Source organism: Camelina sativa, chromosome 9, assembly GCF_030686135.1.
Source record: "Camelina sativa cultivar CO46 ecotype springtype chromosome 9, ASM3068613v1".
Lineage (NCBI taxonomy): Eukaryota > Viridiplantae > Streptophyta > Magnoliopsida > Brassicales > Brassicaceae > Camelina > Camelina sativa.
The window spans coordinates 30,818,479-30,838,561 of NC_141888.1; the positions used below are offsets into that span (position 1 = coordinate 30,818,479).

Consider the following 20,083-nt stretch of genomic DNA (forward strand, 5'->3'; position numbering starts at 1 on the left):
AAACTCTACAACTAAAGATTTCAATATAAAAACTGGAATATTGGGATTTGGGTTCAAAAGTTTTCATCATTTAGAATTCAAGCTGAGCAGGAGCAATCGATCACCAAAGACAAAATACAGGTTTTCACAATCTGTCTTTCATTACAGAGTGTTTTTTGATACACATAAAAGCTCATAAGGTACATATTTCAACTATTTTTACATTCAATTATTTGAAAGGGATGACAATATCACCAATGTTGTTGTGCCATGGATCCGCCAAGTGAGTTGCGAGGTTCTCCAATGGTCCTGTCCCCGGGTAAGCCGATTGTTGCACACAGAATCCCACAAACGCCAACAACGCTAGACGCCCTGTCATACCCAACCAAAAAAAAAAACACACAACATTAGATATACATTAATTTCTTCTACATAAGTGTTGATTCAGAAAGGTTGTTGTGTGTGCTTACCGTTCTTGATCTCCTTGACCTTCAATTCCTCCAACTTCTTGGGGTCTTTTGAGTATCCAAGAGGATCAAATGCGCCTCCGGGGTACTTCTTCTTCTCAGGGTCTTTCTCCATACTTCTCTGGTGCTCAACAAATGCAATAGCTAGGAACTCAATGGCCAAGATTGTTGGCAAAGTACCCCACGGGACCGGGTTTCCCAAGTAAGTGGCTTGACCCCCTGGTAATGCTGCCCATTCCTGAGCCTTAACCCAGTTTCCATAGCCCAATGCTTCTGGTACCAAAATCCCAGGCTACAAACATCATCACACACCAATTCCATCAGCTCAAACTCAACAAGACTAAACAAACCCTAATGATAAGACAGAGATTGGACACTGAAACTTACAACAGCGAGCATAGCCCATCTACAGTGGATGAGCTCTGATTCTTTGTATCTCTCAAGGTTCTCTGGAACCTCTCCTAGTCCAAGTGGGTCAAACCCAAAGTCACTGCACAATTTTGTACCCAATCAATAACTTATAAATATTGAAGCTTTTTTACGATTTCAATGATTTCTCTCTATAGATACACATCTAATACAGTGGGCAACAGAGGCAGCTATTGAAAAAAACATGGTTCCAAGTTCTGCAATAAACAGAGTAAAAAGGAGACAGAATCTATGAGATGCAATGTGTACCCAATAACCTAAAGATTAAAGCTTTAAACAGCCTCCAACGTTGCATCGAACAAATTCCAAACTTTTCTTTACACAAATCAAACATATTGAAAAACAGTGACAAAGCCAGATTCCAAAACAGAGTGAGAAACAGAGTAAAAAGGATTCGAATTTATAAAAATCGCGTACCCAGGAGCAGAACCGTCAAGGTAAGCTGGTCGTGGCTCGCCGGGCATCCAGTGAGCAGCCATTCTGATACGGCCAACATTCCCGGCGTTTGGGAGCGGGACTCCAGCGGAGACGAATTTAGACTTGGAAGAAGAGAGAAGCGAAGGGTAGACGGCGGCGATGCCGCAGCTCATTAACGAGTTGGACGCCATCGTTTCTCAATCACAGCCGTTTGTGTGTTTGTTTTGCCACCAAAAGGGAGAGAGGAAGATGTGGACGAGAAGAGGTGGTTTGGTGGAACTGTGAATGTGAGAGAGTGATCGTATAAGTAAGGTTTTGTACGATGCGGAATCTAAAATCAGATTACAATTGGCTAGACAGAGCTTGCGTGGCTTTCTCATTGGGCCACGTGTCTTCTCTATATCATGTTCTTCTCTTTGATTATCCCCATCTGCACTCTGTGGTTCAGATTAAGGCCCGAACGAGAGAGAATCTACGTCTATTACAATTTTGCCCTATCCTTACTCATCAGATAAGTCTCCCAGTTTTGGTCATCAGTCAACCTGACACCGGTTAGTAATCCGAACCAGTAAAACTTGGAAGACCTGTTTTAAGACCTCACCCCGACCGGTAACCCTGTGACCGGTTAGTAATCCGAACCAGTAAAACGTGGAGAAACGTTGGCTTCATCCAACACATGTAAGACTATAGATGATGATATAGCAAATAGCAAGTATGGTCCTGAAGACTTTTGAGCTTCCAAAGACAATGTGGAACTTAGAAGAATCTTGATGAGTGATGATGGACTGCAGTAACTTTTCCCGTTCGTCCTTTCTTGTACTATATATATATATAAGTAGGAGATTTCCAACAACCATGGAACCAAAATTTTGCTTTTCTTGGTGAAGTACCACTTTCTCTAGCACGTGATCATGATTCACTTCCCTAATTTCTGCAATCTACACTGAAAGTGGAATGAATACGAAGATCTCATCCAGACCCATCTCCAAGGATGAACACAATCGCCTCAAGACTTTTAGAAAATTCTTTGTCAGAGACAAACACCAAAAGAGTAATACTCAGAAAGGTATCTATATATATTTGGAATCTTCAGTTTGATATCTCGGTATCAGAAGGCTGCAACTTGCAACAACTACCTATGTGGCAGAGCATCTAATAACTTCACACATGCAAATTCAAGAAACAACACAACATTGCAAGCCAAACACATAACAAAAGGATCATTCATATCCAAAAGATTCAGAGTTCACAAACATTGTACTGTTCTATACCTACAAGAAACCATCATACAATATGTCTCTTCAATAAACTTCAGAGAGACATCAAAAAGAGACACATCAAGTACAAAAACCAAATCCAGGTATTTGAACACCAGATTCAATATCAAGAGCACATAGCTCTCTCAACAGCTTCCTGCAACTCTCCACTCTTAAACGCCTCAATAGTAATATCACAACCACCGAAAAACTCACCGCCGATGTAAAGCTGAGGAAACGTAGGCCAATTCGAATACTCTTTAAGCCCTTGCCTCAGCAACTCATTCTCCAAGATATTCACATCTTCAAAAGGAACGTTCAGATTCTTCAAGATCTGAACCACCGTGTTGGAGAACCCGCACATCGGGAAATCTTTGTTTCCTTTCATGAACAGTACCACTTTCTCCGAACTCACCAGTTTCTCCAACGTATCTTTGAGCTGCGGCGAAAGCGACGACGCCGAGCATCGGAATTTTGTTAATTTGAGCTTGAGATTCGAACCTGTGCCGTAGAACGATGGACCGCGGTTGTGTACGGCGAGTGTTGTTGCCGCCGTAGGTTTAAGAGAGAATCGGATGGATTGAGGCTTGTTGATAACGGAGGAGGAGACGACGGCGGTGGGAGTTATCAACGTCGGCGATTTAATAGATCGGAGAGCCATTTTTTTTCTTGGGGAGATTTGGAATTTGGGTAAGTGAAAAGGGTAATGATGAGTTTGTGAGCCACACAAAACAGTTAGTGCGAAGGAGAATGGAATAAAATAAACCCTGTTGCCAAACGCCTCCACTAAGCTAGTCTAGTGCTTGTCATTATCTTTGGGATTTTAAAAACAACATAATAAAAGAGGACAAAGTTATAATCAAAACATGAAGGGAAAAAGTTTTATGAGAGTTGACGACAAAACCATAGGAGTTCATGGATCAATATAGACAATGAAACACGAGTTGGCATGCTGTTGAAGCTCTAGAAGAAAGTGCCAACTCCTTGATCATCTCAAATTTTGGAACTTCTCCTTCAAATGACGTGATTTTCATAGTCTTTAAGTGAACGGCATTTTTCAAGATATAAACTGCAAGATCTCTCTCTCCTGGTGTTCCCGAGTAGTCCGACCAGTTGAGAGTTTGTAGACTCAACAACATACATTCAGGGACAGTACTTGGTTGATTCCAGTTAACCATCGTATCATCATGACAGTGATTCTGCGATCAAATAGATGAATTAAAACTTTTACCATGTTTTATTTTTGATAATAAGACTTTCACCATGTTGTGAGCATCAGGACAAGAAAGAAAGAGCCAAACGAACAAACTTACATCCATTTCATGAAGCTCTAGTACTTGTAAGTTAGAAGAATCATTGAGCAGTCGGACAAGCAGATTCGAAGAAAACTCCCCAAAACATATCTTCAGATGTTCAAGCTGGTTGAAGACAAAACCTTCATCATACATATCCTGCCCATAAATATTGAAATTATTAACAAAAGATGATTATACTGTAGATGAGTTGGTAAAATGGAAAATCATTACCTTTGAAGATATACATATTGAAAGACGCTTGACAGATGTGATTGATCCAATAAGACTCTTGATGTTATGTAAATCAACATCTACATCTGCCTCGATCAGGTTAGGCATATTCTCAACCAAACAGTAGTGTCTCTTATCACTACAATCTTCAAGTTTAAAATACTTTAAAAAAGGAGTTCTTATCTCAATCCCACCTATATCAAAATTATAAGGTATATAGAGCGATAAACTCTGCAAAGATGGGACAACAACAGTTAACTTTCCCATGCTGTCATGCTCACATAGATCTACCAATAGATCTTTAAGAACAGGGCAATTAGATAGAAGCCGTTGAAGAGATTCTTCATCATTATGGTATCTCACGCTTCGAAGATGCATAGTCTTGAGAGAGGGAAGAAAAGCCACTCGAGGAACATCCAAGAGAATTGTGCCTTTCAGTTTCAAGATCACGAGCGATTTGCAAGTATACAAGTTGCTCGGCAATATATTTGGCTTCTCCGGATAAGATTCATAAATAATCTCCAGCTTACGTACACAGTGATAAGCAGCTATTACAACCCAGAGCTTGATATTCTCAGTTGTAAAATTTCTACTACTTAAGTCAAGACGGAAGCTTTCTATAACCGGAGCTCTATGCAATGGCAGATTTTTGTCAAGAAAACACTGTAACATTTCGCAATCAGAAGGTGAATAATGTCTACCACCGTAATCAAGTTTAGGCAACCACATCCAAAGATACTCCCATCGTTTCGACAAAACGCTAGTGGACACAGCAACTTTAGTCGGAACAAACAATAATATCTTGATAAGCAACTCATCAGATAACTCACTGATTCTGTCCATATCTTTTAAAAAACCCCCAAGTTACTAATGTTACTGTTCACAGAAGTTCCGACCTTGATAAGAATAAAAATAAAACACAAGAAAACATCTTTATGGCTCAAGAAGCTAGCAGAACGAATTAGTAACAAGTGAAAAAAACTAAGACACAAGAAGGAACGGGACAAAACCTTAGAGAAAGCTAGAGGCTCGGGAACCAGAATCAGAAGATTAAGATAGAGAGAACGTGTCCTAAGAACCGTATACCCTTTTCAGTTCTGAGTAGACATGGATGTCTTAACTAGGTAAGAATCCAGGAAGGGTAAATGTAAAAGAAGCTTCAATCGAAAAGCACAGAAAAGGAAAGGATTTGGTTTATCAGAAGTTACCTGAACCGCTGAGCATCGGGAAACGGCCAAAGCTTCGTCCTCGCCGTTGCTACTCTCACCCAACCCACCACTCATCAAACCGTTCGGCTTCCATTTAATTTGGGGGTCACTGATGGGCATGTTACTGGGCCTGATAATTATAGGCCGAGCTTTCATGTTAAAACTATTTTTCCATGTTACTGCGCCGTATCAACGTCGGCGATTTGATATATCGGAGGGCCATTTTTTTCGGGGAGATTTTGTCTAATTTTGGAATTTGATAATAACGATGGGAAAAGGGTCCAAATCAACTCTAAATATTTGCTAAACGTTTTTTCATACTTATACTTCAGTACCCTGCAAATAACGATTTAAACTGTGTTAAATTTCAAATTTACTACCTAAAAATTGTTGTCAATTTCAAAATATATTCGAACGGTGTTAAGTTGGAGTTTAACACTGTTGAGTCATACGAGTCGTGGCGTCTATATGGCAATAAGATTAATTAAAACGATGTCGTTTTAGTTATTTATATGTGTGTTATGGTTGATACAAAATGACTAAAACGATATCGTTTTAGCTTGTCTCAATGCCTTGTGGATACTAAAAGTCGTATGACTCATTTCTGTTAAATTTCGACTTAATACCGTTGGAACATATGTTGAAGTGACAACATTTCATATAGTTCAGTTAGCAAATTTGAATTTTAGCACTGTTCAGATTGTTATTTGCATGATGTTAAAATTTAGATATGAAAAAGCGTTTGACAAATAATTGAAGTTGTTTTTAGCCATTTTTCCTAATAACTAATGAGAGCCACTTAAAAAAACACTTAATACGAGGGAGAATGGAATAAAATAAACCATGTTGCCAAACACCACCACTAAAGCCAGTGTAGTGGATGTCCATTACCTTTGCGATTTAAAAGTTAAGACAACATAATAAGAAGAGGACAAAGTTTTAATCAAAACACATGAAGAAAAAAGATTTCAGAAAGTTGATGACAAAACCATACGAGTCCATTGGATCAATGACTCAATCAAACACGAGTTGGCATGTTGTTGAAGCTCTTGAAGAAAGTTCCAACTCCTTTATCATCTCAAGTTGTCGTTGTACATCCATTTCACGTGAACAAATTGTCATAGTCCTTAAGTGAACGGCATTTTTTAAGATATAAACTACAATATCTCTCTCTCCTGGTGTTCCTTTGTATACTGACCAGTCAAGGGTTTGTAGCGTCGACAACACACATTCAGGAACAGTACTTGGTTGATTCCAGTATTCCAAATCACCAAATTCTTCATGATACTGAGATCAAACAGCAGAATTAGACTAAAACCATATTGTGCATCAGACCGAGGAAAAAAAGAAAGAGTTAGCGAACAAAAACTTACCTCCATTTCGACAAGGTCTAGTGTTTGTAAGTTAGAAGAATCTCTGAGCAGTCGGACAAGTAAATCCGACGAATGCTCTTTGCACATACATATCTCCAGATGTTCAAGCTGGTTGAAGACAAAACCTTGATCATACGCCTGATTCTGTATTAAACGAGTTGATAAATTCTGTATACGCCTGTATCATCAATAAGTGACTATATTAAACGAGTTGATAAAAGGAAAATGGATTACCTCTGAACATATTGAAAGACGCTTGACAGATGTGATGGATCCAACAACACTATTGATGTAAGGTAATTCAACATCTACATCTGCCTCGATCAGGTTAGGCATATTCTCAACCAAACAGTAGTGAATCTTCTGATTATGATCTTTCAGTTTAAAATACTTTAAAGAAGGAGTCTCTATCACAATCCCATCTATATCGTGAGTATCAGGTATAAAGAGTGATAAACTCAGCAAAGATGGGAAAACAACAGTTAGCTTTCCCGTGCTGTCATTCTCACGTAAATCCACCAATAGATCTTCAAGAACAGGGCAATTAGATAGAAGCCGTTGAAGAGATTCTTCATCATCAGGGAATCTCACACTTCGAAGATGCATAGTCTTGAGAGAGGGAAGAAAAGCCACTCGAGGAACATCCAAGAGAATATCGCCTTCCAGCTTCAAGATCACGAGCGATTTGCAAGTATACAAGTTACTCGGCAATATGTTTGGCTTCACCGGATAAGAATCATAAATAATCTCCAGCTCACGTAAGCAGTGAGAAACTGCTATTACAACCCACATCTTGATACTCTCAGGTCGAAGATTTGAATTACGTAAGTCAAGACGGAAGCTTTCGATAACATGAGCTCTATGTAATGGCAGATTTTTGTCAAGAAAACACCCCAACAACTTGCGTTCAGAGCGTGAATTATACCTACTACGGTAATCAAGTTTAGGCAACCACATCCAAAGATACTCCCATCGTTTCGACAAAATGCTAGTGGACACGGCAACTTTAGTCGGAACATACAATAATATCTTAATAAGCAACTCATCAGATAACCCACTGATTATGTCCATATCTTTAAAAACCCCCCAAGTTACGACCTTGATAAGAAAAGAAAAAAAGGATACACAAGGAAACGTCTTTAAGGTTTAAGAAGCTAACATAAGCAACAAATGCAAAAAAATCAGAAGTCAGATACAAGAAAGAACGGGACAAAACCTTAGAGAAAGCTGGAGGCTCTCGAAGGTGCCCGAAGAATTGTATACCGTCCTCAATGCTGATGAGTGTCACTGGTTGTCTGAACTAGGAATCCATGTAGATGAAGAAGTTGGTTTATCAGAAGATATAGGAATCGCTGAGCATCGGGAACTGGCAAAGCTAATTTGGTCTTCACCGTTGGTACTCTGCAATCACTCACTATTCATCAAACCGTTCGGCTTCCATTTAATTTGGGTTAGCGAAAGGTTTAGTTATATTATAAATGATGGAAATATTCTTGGGCCTTATGGGCCGAGAGCGTTCATGTTAAACTCTCTTTCTCGTATTTGAAAACTGGAGTCCTAATTAATTATCCAAACAAAAAAAAACATAAATATGGTCCATAATAAAATTACGACTGCGGTCGGAGGTATCAACGTCGGCGATTTTATAGATCGGAGAGCCATTTTTTTCTTGGCGAGATTTGGAAATTGAGTAAGTGAAAAGGGTAATGATGAGTTTGTGAGCCACAAAAACAGTTAGTGCGAAGGAGAATGGAATAAAATAAATCCTGTTGCCAAACACCACCACTAACTAAGCCAGTGTAGTGTGCAATGTCATTATCTTTGGGATTTAAAAGTTAAAAAAAAAAAAAAAAACATAATAATAAGAGGACAAAGTTTTAATCAAAACACACGAAGAAAAAAGATTTTAGAGAGTTGATGACAAAACCATACGAGTTCATGGATCAATGATCTCAATAAAACACGAGTTGGCATGTTGTTGAAGCTCTAGAAGAAAGTGCCAACTCCTTCACCATCTCAAATTTTGATACATCAATTTCACCTGACCAAATTGTCATAGTCTTTAAGTGAACGGTATTTTTCAAGATATAAACTGCAAGATCTCTCTCTCCTGGTGTTCCTGTGTATCCCAACCAGTCGAGAGTTTGTAGCCTCGACAACATACATTCAGGGACAGTACTTGGTTGATTCCAGTCAACCATCGTAGGAGAATGACAGTGATGCTGCGATCGAATAGATCAAATTAGACTTTTACCATGTTGTGCATATATATATCAGACAAGAAAGAAAGAGTCAAACGAAGAAACTTACTTTCATTTCATAAATGTCTAGTACTTGTAAGTTTGAAGAATCTTTGAGCAGCCGGACAAGCAGATTCGAAGAAGACTCCCCCAAACATATCTTCAGATGTTCAAGCTGGTTGAAGACAAAACCTTCATCATACATAGCCTGCCCATGAATATTGAAAACATTAACAACAGATATATATATCAAAGATGGGACAACAACAGTCAACTTTCCCATGCTGTCACCCTGGCGTAAACCCACCAATAGATCTTCAAGAACAGGGCAATTAGATAGAAGCCGTTGAAGAGATTCTTCATTGAAGTATATTACTCTTCGAAGTACCAAAATTTTCAGAGAGGGAAGAAAAACCATTCGAGGAACATCCAAGAGAAACTCGCCAAAGAGGTTCAAGCTCACGAGCGATTTGCAGATATACAAGTTACTCGGCAATATGTTTGGCTTCTCCGGATATGAAGAAAAATCATAGACCTCCAGCTTACGTAAGCAGTGAGAAACTGCTATATCAACCCAAAGCTTCATATTCTTAGGTTTAAATTGTGAACTACAAACAAGAAGAAAGCTTTCTATAACAGGAGCTCTATGCAATGGCAGATTTTTGTCAAGAAAACACTGTAACATTATGTCTACCACCGTAATCAAGTTTAGGCAACCACATCCAAAGATACTCCCATCGTTTCGACAAAATGCTAGTGGACACAGCAACTTTAGTCGGAACAAACAATAATATCTTGATAAGCAACTCATCAGATAACTCACTGATTCTGTCCATAGCTTTAAAACCCCCCCTAAGTTACTAATGTTACTGTTCACAGAAGTTCCGACCTTGATAAGAAAAAAAATAAAACACAAGAAAACATCTCTAAGGCTCAAGAAGGCATAAGTAACAAGTGAAAAAACTCAGACACAAGAAGGAACGGGACAAAACCTTAGAGAAAGCTGGAGGCTAGGTTACCAGAATCAGAAGATAGAGAGAAAGTGTCCTAAGAACTGTATAACCTTAGAGAAAGCTGGAGGCTCGGTTACCAGTGCTTCAATCGAAAAGCACGGAAAAGGAAAAGAGATGGTTTATTTAGAAGATATCGCTGAGCATCGGGAACGGCCAAAGCTTCGTCCTCACGGTTGCTACTCTCTCACCACTTCATCAAACCCCTTCGCCTTCCATTTAATTTGGGGGTCACTGATGGGCATGTTACTGGGCCTGATAATTATAGGCCGAGAGCTTTCATGTTAAAACTCTATTTCTCGTATTTGGGAAAGAAAAAAAAAAAAAAAAATTTGGAGTCCTAAATGTTTCATATGACGCTGGCCGGAGAACCGGACAGACTAGCCGAAGTAATCGAACTACGACTTCTACGAGAAAAATGAGGTATAGTAATGTTCAACAAAGTTAAATGAACTGGGCCTGCTGGATTGAGGCTTGTTGGTAACGGAGGAGGACGACGGCGACCGGAGTTATCAACGTCGACGATTTCATATATCGGAGAGCCATTTCTTTTTTTCGGGGAGATTGTGTTTGATATTGGAATTTGAGCAAGTTAAAGGGTAGTGTAATGGAATAAAATAAAACATGTTGTCAAACACCTCCACTAAGCTAGTGTCGTCTAGTGCATGTCATTAAATATTTGGGATTTTAAAACAACATAACTAGTGACTCAATGATGGACTGGACAAGAGCAATTTTAATGATTAGTGACTCGATGAAACACGAGTTGGCATGTTGTTGAAGCTCTGGAAGAAAGTGCCAACTCCTTGATCATCTCAAATTTTGGAAGTTTCCATTCCCCATGATCCTCTTCACGTGACGTGATTGTTGTAGTCTTTAAGTGAAGAGCATTCTTCAAGATATACTTCTGGTCTTCCTGTGTATACCGGCCAGTTGAGAGTTTGTAGACTCGACAACAAACATTTAGGAACAGTACTTGGTTGCTTCCAGTCAGCCCTATCATAATGCTCATGATACTGAGATCAAACACAAGTATTAGACTAAAACCATATTGTGCAGGTGAAGGAGACCAATTATACAAAAGACAAAAGAAAAAAAAGGGACCATAGTTTTTAGCAAACAAAAACTTACAGCCATTTCGAAAACCTCTAGTGTTTGTAAGTTAGAAGAATCTTTGAGCAGCCGAACAAGCAGATCCGACGAAAGCTCTCTGCATCTACATACCTTTAGATGTTCAAGTTGGTTGAAGACAAAACCTTCGCCATACACAGCCTGCACATGCACAATATGACGAAACATGAACAAATGGATATAGAGAAATGAGTTTATAAATGGAATAGGTTACCTCTGAACATATTGCAAGACGCTTGACAGATGTGATTGATCCAATAAGACTCTTGATGTTTTCTAAATCAAGATCTAAATCTGCCTCGATCAGGTTAGGCATATTCTCAACCAAACAGTCGTGACTCTTATTATGAGCTAAAAATTTAAAATACTTTAAAGAAGGAGTTTTTATCACAATCCTATATAAACCATCATTAGGGTAAAGTATAGAGAGTGATAAACTCTGTAAAGATGGGACAACAACAGTTAACTTTCCCATGCCGCAAAAATCACGTAAATCCACCCTTAGATCTTCAAGAACAGGGCAATTAGGTATAAGCCGGTGAAGAGATTCTTCATCATTAAGGTATCTCACATTTCGAAGATGCATAGTTTTCAGAGAGGGAAGAAAAACCATTCGAGGAACATCCAAGAGAATCTGGCCTTTGAGTTTCAAGATCACGAGCGACTTGCAGGTATACAAGTTACTCGGAATTATGTTAATTAGCTTCTCCGTATAAGAATTATAAAGAATCTCCAGCTCACGTAAGCAGTGAGAAAGTGCTATTACAACCCACAGCTTGAAACTCTCAGGTCGAAGATTTGAATTACGTAAGTCAAGACGGAAGCTTTCGATAACAGGAGCTCTATGTAATGGCAGATTTTTGTCAAGAAAACACCCTAACCTCTTGCGTTCAGGGGGTGAATCATACTTACTACCGTAATCAAGTTTAGGCAACCACATCCAAAGATACTCCCATCGTTTAGACAAAATGCTAGTGGATACAGCAACTTTAGTCGGAACATACAATAATATCTTAATAAGCAGCTCATCACATAACCCGCTGATTCTGTCCATATCTTTCTAAACCACCAAGTTAATTTTGTTACTGTTTCCAAGAAGTTCCAACCTAGATAAGGAAAAAAAAACACACACACACAAATAAAAACATCTTCAAGACTCAAGAAGCTAAAGGAGGAATTAGTAAAAAGTGAAAAACTCAGACACAAAGAGGACGGGACAAAACCTTAGAGAAAGCTGAAGGCTTGGCCGCTAGGGAACCAGAATCAGAGGATAGACGGAAAGTGCCCGAAGAACTGTATAGTAGACTACGTTGTCTGTACTAGGAATCCAGGATTATTGCGTTGAGAACAAGCTTGGTCTGGCCGTGATAGGATTAAGAGAAGAAAAGTTCTTCAAATAATATCAAGAGGTCTAATATCAATAATAAAAGTTATGTTCTTACGATTATCGAATCTAAAACCAACAACTATGAATTGTTAAGTTTCTATTATATCTAGAACCTTAAATAAAAGGAAAACAGAGACACCGACTAAGGGCTTGACTGGTTCAAACGCTGCGGTTGCGGTTGCGGTTGCGGAAGATTGCGGAAGCGGGCGATTGCGGTTTCAAGCGTTATTAAGCGTTTTGAACGACTGGTTTAGCGATTTAAAATTGATGCGTTTGCGGGAGGTTTTCCAGCGGGTGCAATAGCGGTTGGAATATAAATAAATGTGATATATAATTATATAAATGTTTTAAAATATCAAAAACTTTATTAAACTTAATTTATAATTAAAATTCATTAAAAATACTAAAATAATTATTTAAAAAACAAATAAATTTCATAGTAAAATAATTATTACTTTATGCATTTGACTTTTTACCAAAACTTTAATCAAGTAATTTGATAAATGACTAAACATATGTTTTAGATCGTATATCTTCTTTCTTAAATCTCACACACTCAATAAGTTCTATGGAGCAGTATTTGCATCAGTAGTAATGATCAAGCGAGAGTTGAAAAGAGTCACTCGTGATTTGTTTTTATATTTTTCACAAATAATCTTATTTTCTTAAATTTCTGATGAAATGTTATATTTATTTAGATTTTTTTGAACTTATGTGCAAATTTACTTCAAGTTTTCCGGGTTATTGTTAATTGAAATCTTATTTTCTTCCAATTGTTTATTTTTAATATTCTCAATCGTATCCGTAGTTCAATTTCTTCCATCATTAATGAATAAAATAGTTAGGTAAAAGATATATATAAAAATATTTCATTATCATTGCTTTATTTCAAGTTTTTTCAAAAAAAAAAAAAATTCCAAACGCAAACGCCCGCAACCGCAAACACTTGCGGGAAACAGCTTTTAGAATTCAGTGGTTGGGAGCGATTGGAAGCGGCTGGGAGCGATTGGAAGCGGTTTATGTGATTGGTACCAATCGCTAGCAACCACTACCATCCGCAAACGTAGCGTTTGCGGGAGATAGCGGGAGAACCAGTCAACACCTAAGCATCAAAAAAGTAAAGAAGTAACCAACGATATTAATATGGGCTTTCTTTGCAAACGAAAGGCCCAAATTCTAACCAATCTCCACCAAAGCAAGTGGACACAAATCTCCAAGAGAAACAGAGTAAAAAAAAATCTCAAGGAAACCTATTAGCCTTGTTTCCAGCAAGAAGGCAGAGAAGCAGAGAGAGAGAGAGTGAGAGAGAGATAAAGCAGCAGCAGCAGCTTCTTCTTCTTCTTCTTCTTCTTCCTCCTCTTCTACAAAGCTTTCTCTCATGTGGACTTCAAATCCTTCTCTGCTTCTCTCTCTCCACATTTCTAAACCAACATTCTTCTTCTTCTTCTGACACTTTACCAGACCCAACCCAACCAACATTCACCGCCAAAAAAATCAAGCAAGCACCAACCAAGTCAAAATCCGCCATTAAAGATGCCTCTTCCGAACTTCACATACACCATTTTCATTCTCTGCCTCTTCTTCTTCACACTCCTCTCCGCTACTGAACCCCTAAATCTCACTCTCCCTCACCAACATCCTTCCCCTGACTCCGTCGCTCTCCATGTCATCAGGTAATCAAAAAAGTTCCTATCTTTCTCTCTCTCATTTCACATTTTCCCAGTAAAAACTAAATCTTTCTGTTTCTTCTTCCTCTAAAATTCACAGGAGTGTCAATGCATCTATGGCAAGAAGACAACTAGGCTCCTCCTCTTCCTCCTCCTCATCCTCATCCTCATCCTCCTCCTCTTGCCGGACCGGAAACCCAATCGACGATTGCTGGAAGTGCAGCGACTCAGACTGGTCATCAAACCGTCAAAGACTCGCCGACTGTTCAATCGGCTTCGGACACGGCACACTCGGAGGCAAAAACGGCAAGATCTACGTCGTCACCGACTCCTCCGACAACAACCCAACAAACCCAACTCCAGGAACACTCCGTTACGGCGTAATCCAAGAAGAGCCCCTCTGGATCGTCTTCTCTTCAAACATGCTCATCAGATTGAAACAAGAACTCATCATCAGCAGCTACAAGACCTTAGACGGCCGTGGATCAGCAGTACACATCACAGGAAACGGATGCTTAACTCTACAATACGTTCAACACATCATCATCCACAATCTCCACATCTACGACTGTAAACCATCAGCTGGGTTCGAGAAACGAGGTAGATCCGACGGAGACGGGATCTCGATCTTCGGATCTCAGAAGATCTGGGTTGACCATTGCTCCATGAGCCATTGCACCGACGGGCTTATAGATGCGGTGATGGGTTCAACAGCTATAACGATATCTAACAACTACTTCACGCACCACGACGAGGTGATGTTGTTGGGTCATGACGATAACTACGGGCCTGATACGGGGATGCAGGTGACGATAGCGTTTAATCATTTCGGACAAGGGCTTGTTCAGAGGATGCCTAGGTGTCGGAGAGGTTATATTCATGTTGTGAATAACGATTTCACCGAGTGGAAGATGTATGCTATTGGTGGTAGTGGTAATCCTACCATTAACAGCCAAGGGAATCGTTACGCTGCTCCTTCTGATCCTAGCGCTAAAGAGGTAAACTTTTAATCTTACTACAAAGTTTAATTACCCATATCTAAAAATCTTTCCTTTTTTTATATATGTTGTTGTTGTTGTTATAATGATGTGGGAACAACACTTCTTATCTTTGAGAACTTTTTAGGGTTTAGTATGTTTTTGTGGATAGATTTAAAAACCATAGAGAACTTTTCATTGAGTGATTGACAAATGTGTAGTTTTCATTCCTATGAGTCCAGTTCATATTTCACATGGACAGTTGTTGTGTTAGTCTTTTGCTACTAGGAGGAAAAAAAATATCTTCAAATATCCGGTTATAAGTTTTTTATGTAAATGGGAAAAAAATGACATAAAGAAAGAAGAATCTTATTTTTTATGAGAATTGGGTCTACGAGGAGTGAGAGATAGCGATGGTATGTATAGTATAAGTGCATGACAGCCATGTGGGCTGCTTCTTCTTCTTCTTCTCTGTCTTCCTCCACACACTTTTTTTTGGTTATTGTTTGAGTAGTACCACGCGCTAAGAAGGGGCGTGGAACAGAGATTGTTTTTGCTGATTTGGTGTAAAAAAAAAAAAAGCAGGTGACGAAGAGAGTGGACTCGAAAGACGATGGAGAATGGGCGAATTGGAATTGGAGATCAGAAGGAGATCTGATGGAGAATGGAGCTTTCTTTGTGTCATCTGGTGAAGGAATGAGCTCAATGTACTCAAAAGCTTCTAGTGTGGACCCTAAAGCTGCTTCTCTCGTAGACCAGCTCACTCGAAACGCTGGCGTTTTCGGCGGTCCCAGGTAAATAATACTTTTTGTTTTTTACCCTTCTTTTGATATAGAGAACATTTTCATAAAAAGAAAAATGAAGCATGATCTTATATACTAATTAAAATTAGCTGTGAAAGCGCGTGCTTAGATAGAGGAGGGAGCGTATGATTTTGCTATTGTCGTTAAGTCCAAGCCACTGATAACAACCCTAATTTTTTTTTACTATTTTGGTTTGTGTTTTAGTGTCTCTGTTTTATAGTATTGATTATGTCACTACGTGTTATAATAATGGGTTTTGAAAGTTGTCTAGGTCGAATTTAAGTTGTCATACTACACAGTCTAGAATAAATTGGTCCTTACTTTTTTTAGAGGTTCTAAAAATTATTCCTAAAATGAAGATATGTAACTAGAGAGAGTATTATTAGTTGGAAATTTGGTAAATCATTACTAATTCGAATCTGAATTAAAAAAAAATAGCTCATTGAGAGAATGTGAGACAATAGGATTTTGGCAGTATTCCAAAATTTCAAGTAGAGAGAGATGCACGTGATCGTCTGCTTGGGGAACCGACCAACTTGACTAATGTCTCTCTACCCACTTGCCCATTTTTCATATTTTTACTACTTTATTCTTTTCGAGTTTCCATCATTTTTGTTTGTCCCTTTGGGATTATTGGGGGCGGTCTAAATGTCTGTCATATTGTGTTAAATGTTAATTAAGATCTTGATGCAGCTACATTTTGATACATCAAATCTAATTTATTTGTCATTCTATAATACAAAAGCCAATTAGTTTTTTTGGGAGTAATGATGTCATTATGAGTTAGAGGGGACCCTTACGTACAAAGATGATTCCTTTTTCTATGGATCCATAAAGTCCTTCGCATTAGTTAATGTATCTTTTTGACTTTTTTATTTTAAGCTAACGTATGATCAAATCTTCATATAACTATCTAATGAAATGATTTTTTTTTGGTGAGGGCAGGGATGATCAAGGTCAGAGTGGCAATTCTTATTCACCGTATGGAGGTGAAGGCAGCAGCAGCGGTAGCGGCGGTGGAGGGATCGGCGATATGAGTGGTATGGGCGGTACAACAAGAGGAAGTAGTAGCAGCAGTAACGGCGATGACAGCAATTTCTTCGGGATGATATTTGGAAGCCATGCACTGCCGCGGCAGCCGCGTTTAACGTTATTGTTTTCTTTGTTAATGATTTCGGTTTTGTCATTATCATCAACTCTATTATTGTTGTAGAACGGATGGATAACAAATAGGATTTGAACCGTCCAAATTGATTGGTTTTTGGTGTAAAGTAGCTCTCTCTCTCCATTATTTTGTTACTTTTCTTTTTACAACAATGCAAAACCGGAAATGGAAATGGAAATGTGAAGGCAACATCAAAGACTAACTTTGTCTCATCCAATCAAATATGCATTGGTTCATCAGGAGGATGTAACATTTTCATCTTTCTATTAGTCAGCTTTTTGTTTCCATGTCCATTGTCCACTACCTTTTTCTTTCTTCTTAACGAAAACTACGTTACAAAAGTGTTTGCAAGTGCGTTGAAAAATATAGAAGAAATTAACCAATGAACTACAAGTCCAAGTCAAAATCAGTGTCTTCATTAAAAAAATATGAGTCAGGAGTAGTTAAGAAACATATCGTCATCATCGGTAAACACTTGTAGTTCCTAGCAAGTTTTGCAGAAGCAGCAATGAACAGCACTAAATTTTTATCTTCTATGACATGATCTCGTCGGCGACATTGTGGATTAATATTCCCGGTCGCCATTTACAAGAGACCCAAAAAAAAAGAAAGAACAAACAAAATAAACCAATTATTAGAGTGTTTCTAAAAACATTACTTGTGATAAGAAAAAAAAAAAAAAAAAAGATAGCTAAGAAGTCATCAATGTGGGCTTTTAGTTAGCAGCTAGAGAAGCAGCTTCTTCAAGTCTCTTCCATGTCAATTCTCTTTGTTCCAACATTACGCATGCCTTAGCTTCGTTCTCGGCGTGTTGTTTCTCGCACTCCTCAAAGAGATCAGTGTCCATCTCAAGAAACATTCTTCTAACGTTCTCAGATAGACCGTGCACCGCTTGGTTCCAATGTCCTTTCATGTTCCTCTCCAATGCTTCAAATATTATAGGGAAGATCACGTCTTTGTTCTGAGCAATCAAGCCTACGATATGTTCATTGTTCCACAAGAAAAGAGCTCTCTCTGCCACCTGCACTCCTCACATCTCTTATCAACAATCACAAATAGCTCAAAATGTATTTGACTTGTTTTGTATCAAAAAAGAAACGAACCTGGAAGTGTGCGCTATTAAGACATTTCCCAATCTGAGTAAAGAGAGGAACAACACATTGCTGAAACTCAGAGGGCTCTGTAGCATCCAAGACTTCTTCCAACTCTCCCAAGAACAAAACCTCCTTTTGACAATTCGTAAGCGGCCAAAACTTCAACAAGCCTCGGATCACGGAATCAGCCAACTTGTAATCTTTCTCCACAAACTGTGTCACGCAATACGACAACTGCTGGTGGTAGATGGAGATACTCTTAGACTTGTGTAATGGCAAAATAGCTTTCACAAGATACAACCTATGCTCCTCTCTCATAGGTACTGTAAACCCATTGATCACACTCCCTAGGATCTCCAACAACTCACCAACACCAATGCACCTCTCAGTCTCATACAAGAACTTGTAGAAAACGTTATAAATCGAACACCTGATAAAAGGGCGGTGAAATATAAACTTGCCATAGATCCTATGAAGCACAGTTTTCAAATACTCCCTCTCCCTAGGATCCTCAGAGTCAAACAAATCAAGTAACCTCGAGACAAAGGTGTGGTTGATGAACTTTTTCGCAGTCTTAGGCTCGATTTCGGAAGACACAACGTAACGCAAAAGAAGCTCGTAAACGAGCTGCAAATGAGGCCACCATGGCTCAAGATAAGGCTCTTCTTCTTCAGGATCATTCCCTTCAGGAGGAGCTCCAGTGTTCTCATGATGCGCAGGTGGGAGACACCGGAAAATGTTAGCTGAAACCATACGTATAAGCTCACTCTGCATCGTCTCATTGACTTTACCAGAGGAAGAGTGAAGGAAATCAACCAATTCAAGAAGCGTCTGCCTTTTGATCTCTTTCTCACGTGGCATGATCAGAGTATCAGAGAAATCACAATGGCAAGAACACATGTGAGCCTTCTTCATGAAGAGGAGAGGCCGATCTGAGGAAGACACGTCTTTTAACAGAGGAAGCACTTCGAGGGTCGGCGTTGTTGTGAACATTGGGTGGTTTGGTGTCTGTGAAGGAGAAGAAGCCGTTGTCTGAGACTCGCCATTAGAAACAGAGGATGCGGTGGTGGGTGCGGTGCGGCTGCTGCGGACGACGTTGTTGGTGGAAGGGTTGTTGTTATCTTGGTGGTGTTGATCTGATTTGTTGAATTTTTTCTGACCCAGTTTAATGATTTTGTTGAACATCTTCGATTGTTTGGTTCAAATAAAAACGTAACCTTTTTTGTTGGATTGATTCAGAACCCTGTAAAGAATAATAAAGAAACCAAAAAGATTCGTCGTTGATTAAAACGAATGATGGAGGAAGAAAGATGATTTATATTTATATTTACCTCTGAAACGATGAATGGATCGGAGAATCTGAGAAAGAAGAAGCATTTAGGCCGAAACCAGAAACACCGTGAGAAAGAAGATTTGATGTAAGAATGAAGGAGGAGGAGGAGGAGGATCAAGTTTGGGGACATGTATTTTTAACCATGTATTGAAGCTTTGCATAAAAGTTATAAATATTAAGATGCAATTTCATAAAACAAATATTATGATTGGTTAGAGAAATTTTAAATGGGAAGACAAAGTACATGTAGAATCTAATTTTTAAAAGATTCTTCTTTTCAAATCTATAAATTTACTTATAGTAATCTTTATTTTGTTTTTTATACGGCCGACGATGAAATAAAATACAGTATCTAAATGTTTTTTACCTTTTTAAATGTTTATGGGCCGAAGCCTCTATGGCTCTATCAAATATTATCAATCAGTGTGGCTTGCTGGGTGTAGGACCCGGGAAATTTGGCACCACCAATTTGAACTCTCTGACTCTGAGTCTCTGACCATATAATATCTATCTACTATCTAGATTCTAGAGTACCAATTACCAAAGAAAACAGTGTCCGATGGTAAAACCTAACGTATAACTTAATTTGATTTATCAAACTAAAAGAAACCAAATTGAACA

The 20,083-nt window shown here is 38.7% G+C and overlaps 7 protein-coding genes across 17 annotated transcripts; 1 reads left to right on the forward strand and 6 right to left on the reverse strand.

Moving 5' to 3' along the window:
- Window positions 1–46: 46 nt before the first annotated feature.
- On the reverse strand, window positions 47–1,567 carry LOC104712098 (chlorophyll a-b binding protein 6, chloroplastic). 2 transcript variants are annotated; one of them, XM_010428915.3, is made up of 4 exons: window positions 1,293–1,567; window positions 834–936; window positions 450–738; window positions 47–351 (listed from the first exon to the last, which is right to left on the reverse strand). In XM_010428915.3, exons 1-4 carry the CDS (start codon window positions 1,481–1,483, stop codon window positions 209–211), a joined length of 726 nt encoding a protein of 241 aa, XP_010427217.1. In that variant the 5' UTR covers window positions 1,484–1,567; the 3' UTR covers window positions 47–208. The 2 variants fall into 2 exon arrangements, with proteins under 2 accessions (XP_010427217.1, XP_010427219.1); XM_010428917.3 differs by lacking the exon at window positions 47–351 and having other exon boundaries at window positions 470–524; window positions 592–738.
- Window positions 1,568–2,501: 934 nt separating this feature from the next.
- Window positions 2,502–3,718, reverse strand: LOC104712099 (monothiol glutaredoxin-S14, chloroplastic). The gene has a single exon (XM_010428918.3). The coding sequence runs from the start codon at window positions 3,207–3,209 to the stop codon at window positions 2,676–2,678; it is 534 nt and encodes a 177-aa protein (XP_010427220.1). The 5' UTR covers window positions 3,210–3,718; the 3' UTR covers window positions 2,502–2,675.
- LOC104712100 (FBD-associated F-box protein At4g10400-like) lies at window positions 2,502–5,576 on the reverse strand. Of its 9 annotated transcripts, none has more exons than XM_010428921.3 (5): window positions 5,283–5,576; window positions 5,085–5,189; window positions 4,075–4,970; window positions 3,862–3,999; window positions 2,502–3,747 (listed from the first exon to the last, which is right to left on the reverse strand). In XM_010428921.3, exons 3-5 carry the CDS (start codon window positions 4,915–4,917, stop codon window positions 3,469–3,471), a joined length of 1,260 nt encoding a protein of 419 aa, XP_010427223.1. In that variant the 5' UTR covers window positions 4,918–4,970; window positions 5,085–5,189; window positions 5,283–5,576; the 3' UTR covers window positions 2,502–3,468. The 9 variants fall into 9 exon arrangements, with proteins under 9 accessions (XP_010427223.1, XP_010427222.1, XP_010427224.1 ...); XM_010428920.3 differs by having other exon boundaries at window positions 5,085–5,194; XM_010428922.3 differs by having other exon boundaries at window positions 5,085–5,171; window positions 5,283–5,546.
- A 552-nt stretch (window positions 5,577–6,128) lies between these two features.
- LOC147939008 (FBD-associated F-box protein At4g10400-like) lies at window positions 6,129–8,094 on the reverse strand. The gene is made up of 4 exons (XM_087467392.1): window positions 7,872–8,094; window positions 6,890–7,753; window positions 6,656–6,799; window positions 6,129–6,569 (listed from the first exon to the last, which is right to left on the reverse strand). Exons 2-4 carry the CDS (start codon window positions 7,724–7,726, stop codon window positions 6,297–6,299), a joined length of 1,254 nt encoding a protein of 417 aa, XP_087323518.1. The 5' UTR covers window positions 7,727–7,753; window positions 7,872–8,094; the 3' UTR covers window positions 6,129–6,296.
- Window positions 8,095–8,482: 388 nt separating this feature from the next.
- LOC104715671 (FBD-associated F-box protein At4g10400-like) lies at window positions 8,483–12,121 on the reverse strand. 2 transcript variants are annotated; one of them, XM_087467393.1, is made up of 3 exons: window positions 11,251–12,121; window positions 8,966–9,103; window positions 8,483–8,877 (listed from the first exon to the last, which is right to left on the reverse strand). In XM_087467393.1, the coding sequence occupies exons 1-3, from the start codon at window positions 12,088–12,090 to the stop codon at window positions 8,608–8,610; spliced, it is 1,248 nt and encodes a 415-aa protein (XP_087323519.1). In that variant the 5' UTR covers window positions 12,091–12,121; the 3' UTR covers window positions 8,483–8,607. The 2 variants fall into 2 exon arrangements, with proteins under 2 accessions (XP_087323519.1, XP_087323520.1); XM_087467394.1 differs by lacking the exon at window positions 11,251–12,121 and adding an exon at window positions 9,888–9,961 and having other exon boundaries at window positions 8,966–9,784.
- A 1,312-nt stretch (window positions 12,122–13,433) lies between these two features.
- Window positions 13,434–17,141, forward strand: LOC104712101 (putative pectate lyase 13). The gene is made up of 4 exons (XM_010428924.3): window positions 13,434–14,096; window positions 14,191–15,088; window positions 15,653–15,861; window positions 16,816–17,141. Exons 1-4 carry the CDS (start codon window positions 13,957–13,959, stop codon window positions 17,081–17,083), a joined length of 1,515 nt encoding a protein of 504 aa, XP_010427226.1. The 5' UTR covers window positions 13,434–13,956; the 3' UTR covers window positions 17,084–17,141.
- Window positions 17,142–17,544: 403 nt separating this feature from the next.
- LOC104715673 (serine/threonine protein phosphatase 2A 57 kDa regulatory subunit B' epsilon isoform) lies at window positions 17,545–19,812 on the reverse strand. The gene is made up of 3 exons (XM_010433064.3): window positions 19,461–19,812; window positions 18,139–19,372; window positions 17,545–18,056 (listed from the first exon to the last, which is right to left on the reverse strand). The coding sequence occupies exons 2-3, from the start codon at window positions 19,312–19,314 to the stop codon at window positions 17,751–17,753; spliced, it is 1,482 nt and encodes a 493-aa protein (XP_010431366.2). The 5' UTR covers window positions 19,315–19,372; window positions 19,461–19,812; the 3' UTR covers window positions 17,545–17,750.
- Window positions 19,813–20,083: the final 271 nt, after the last annotated feature.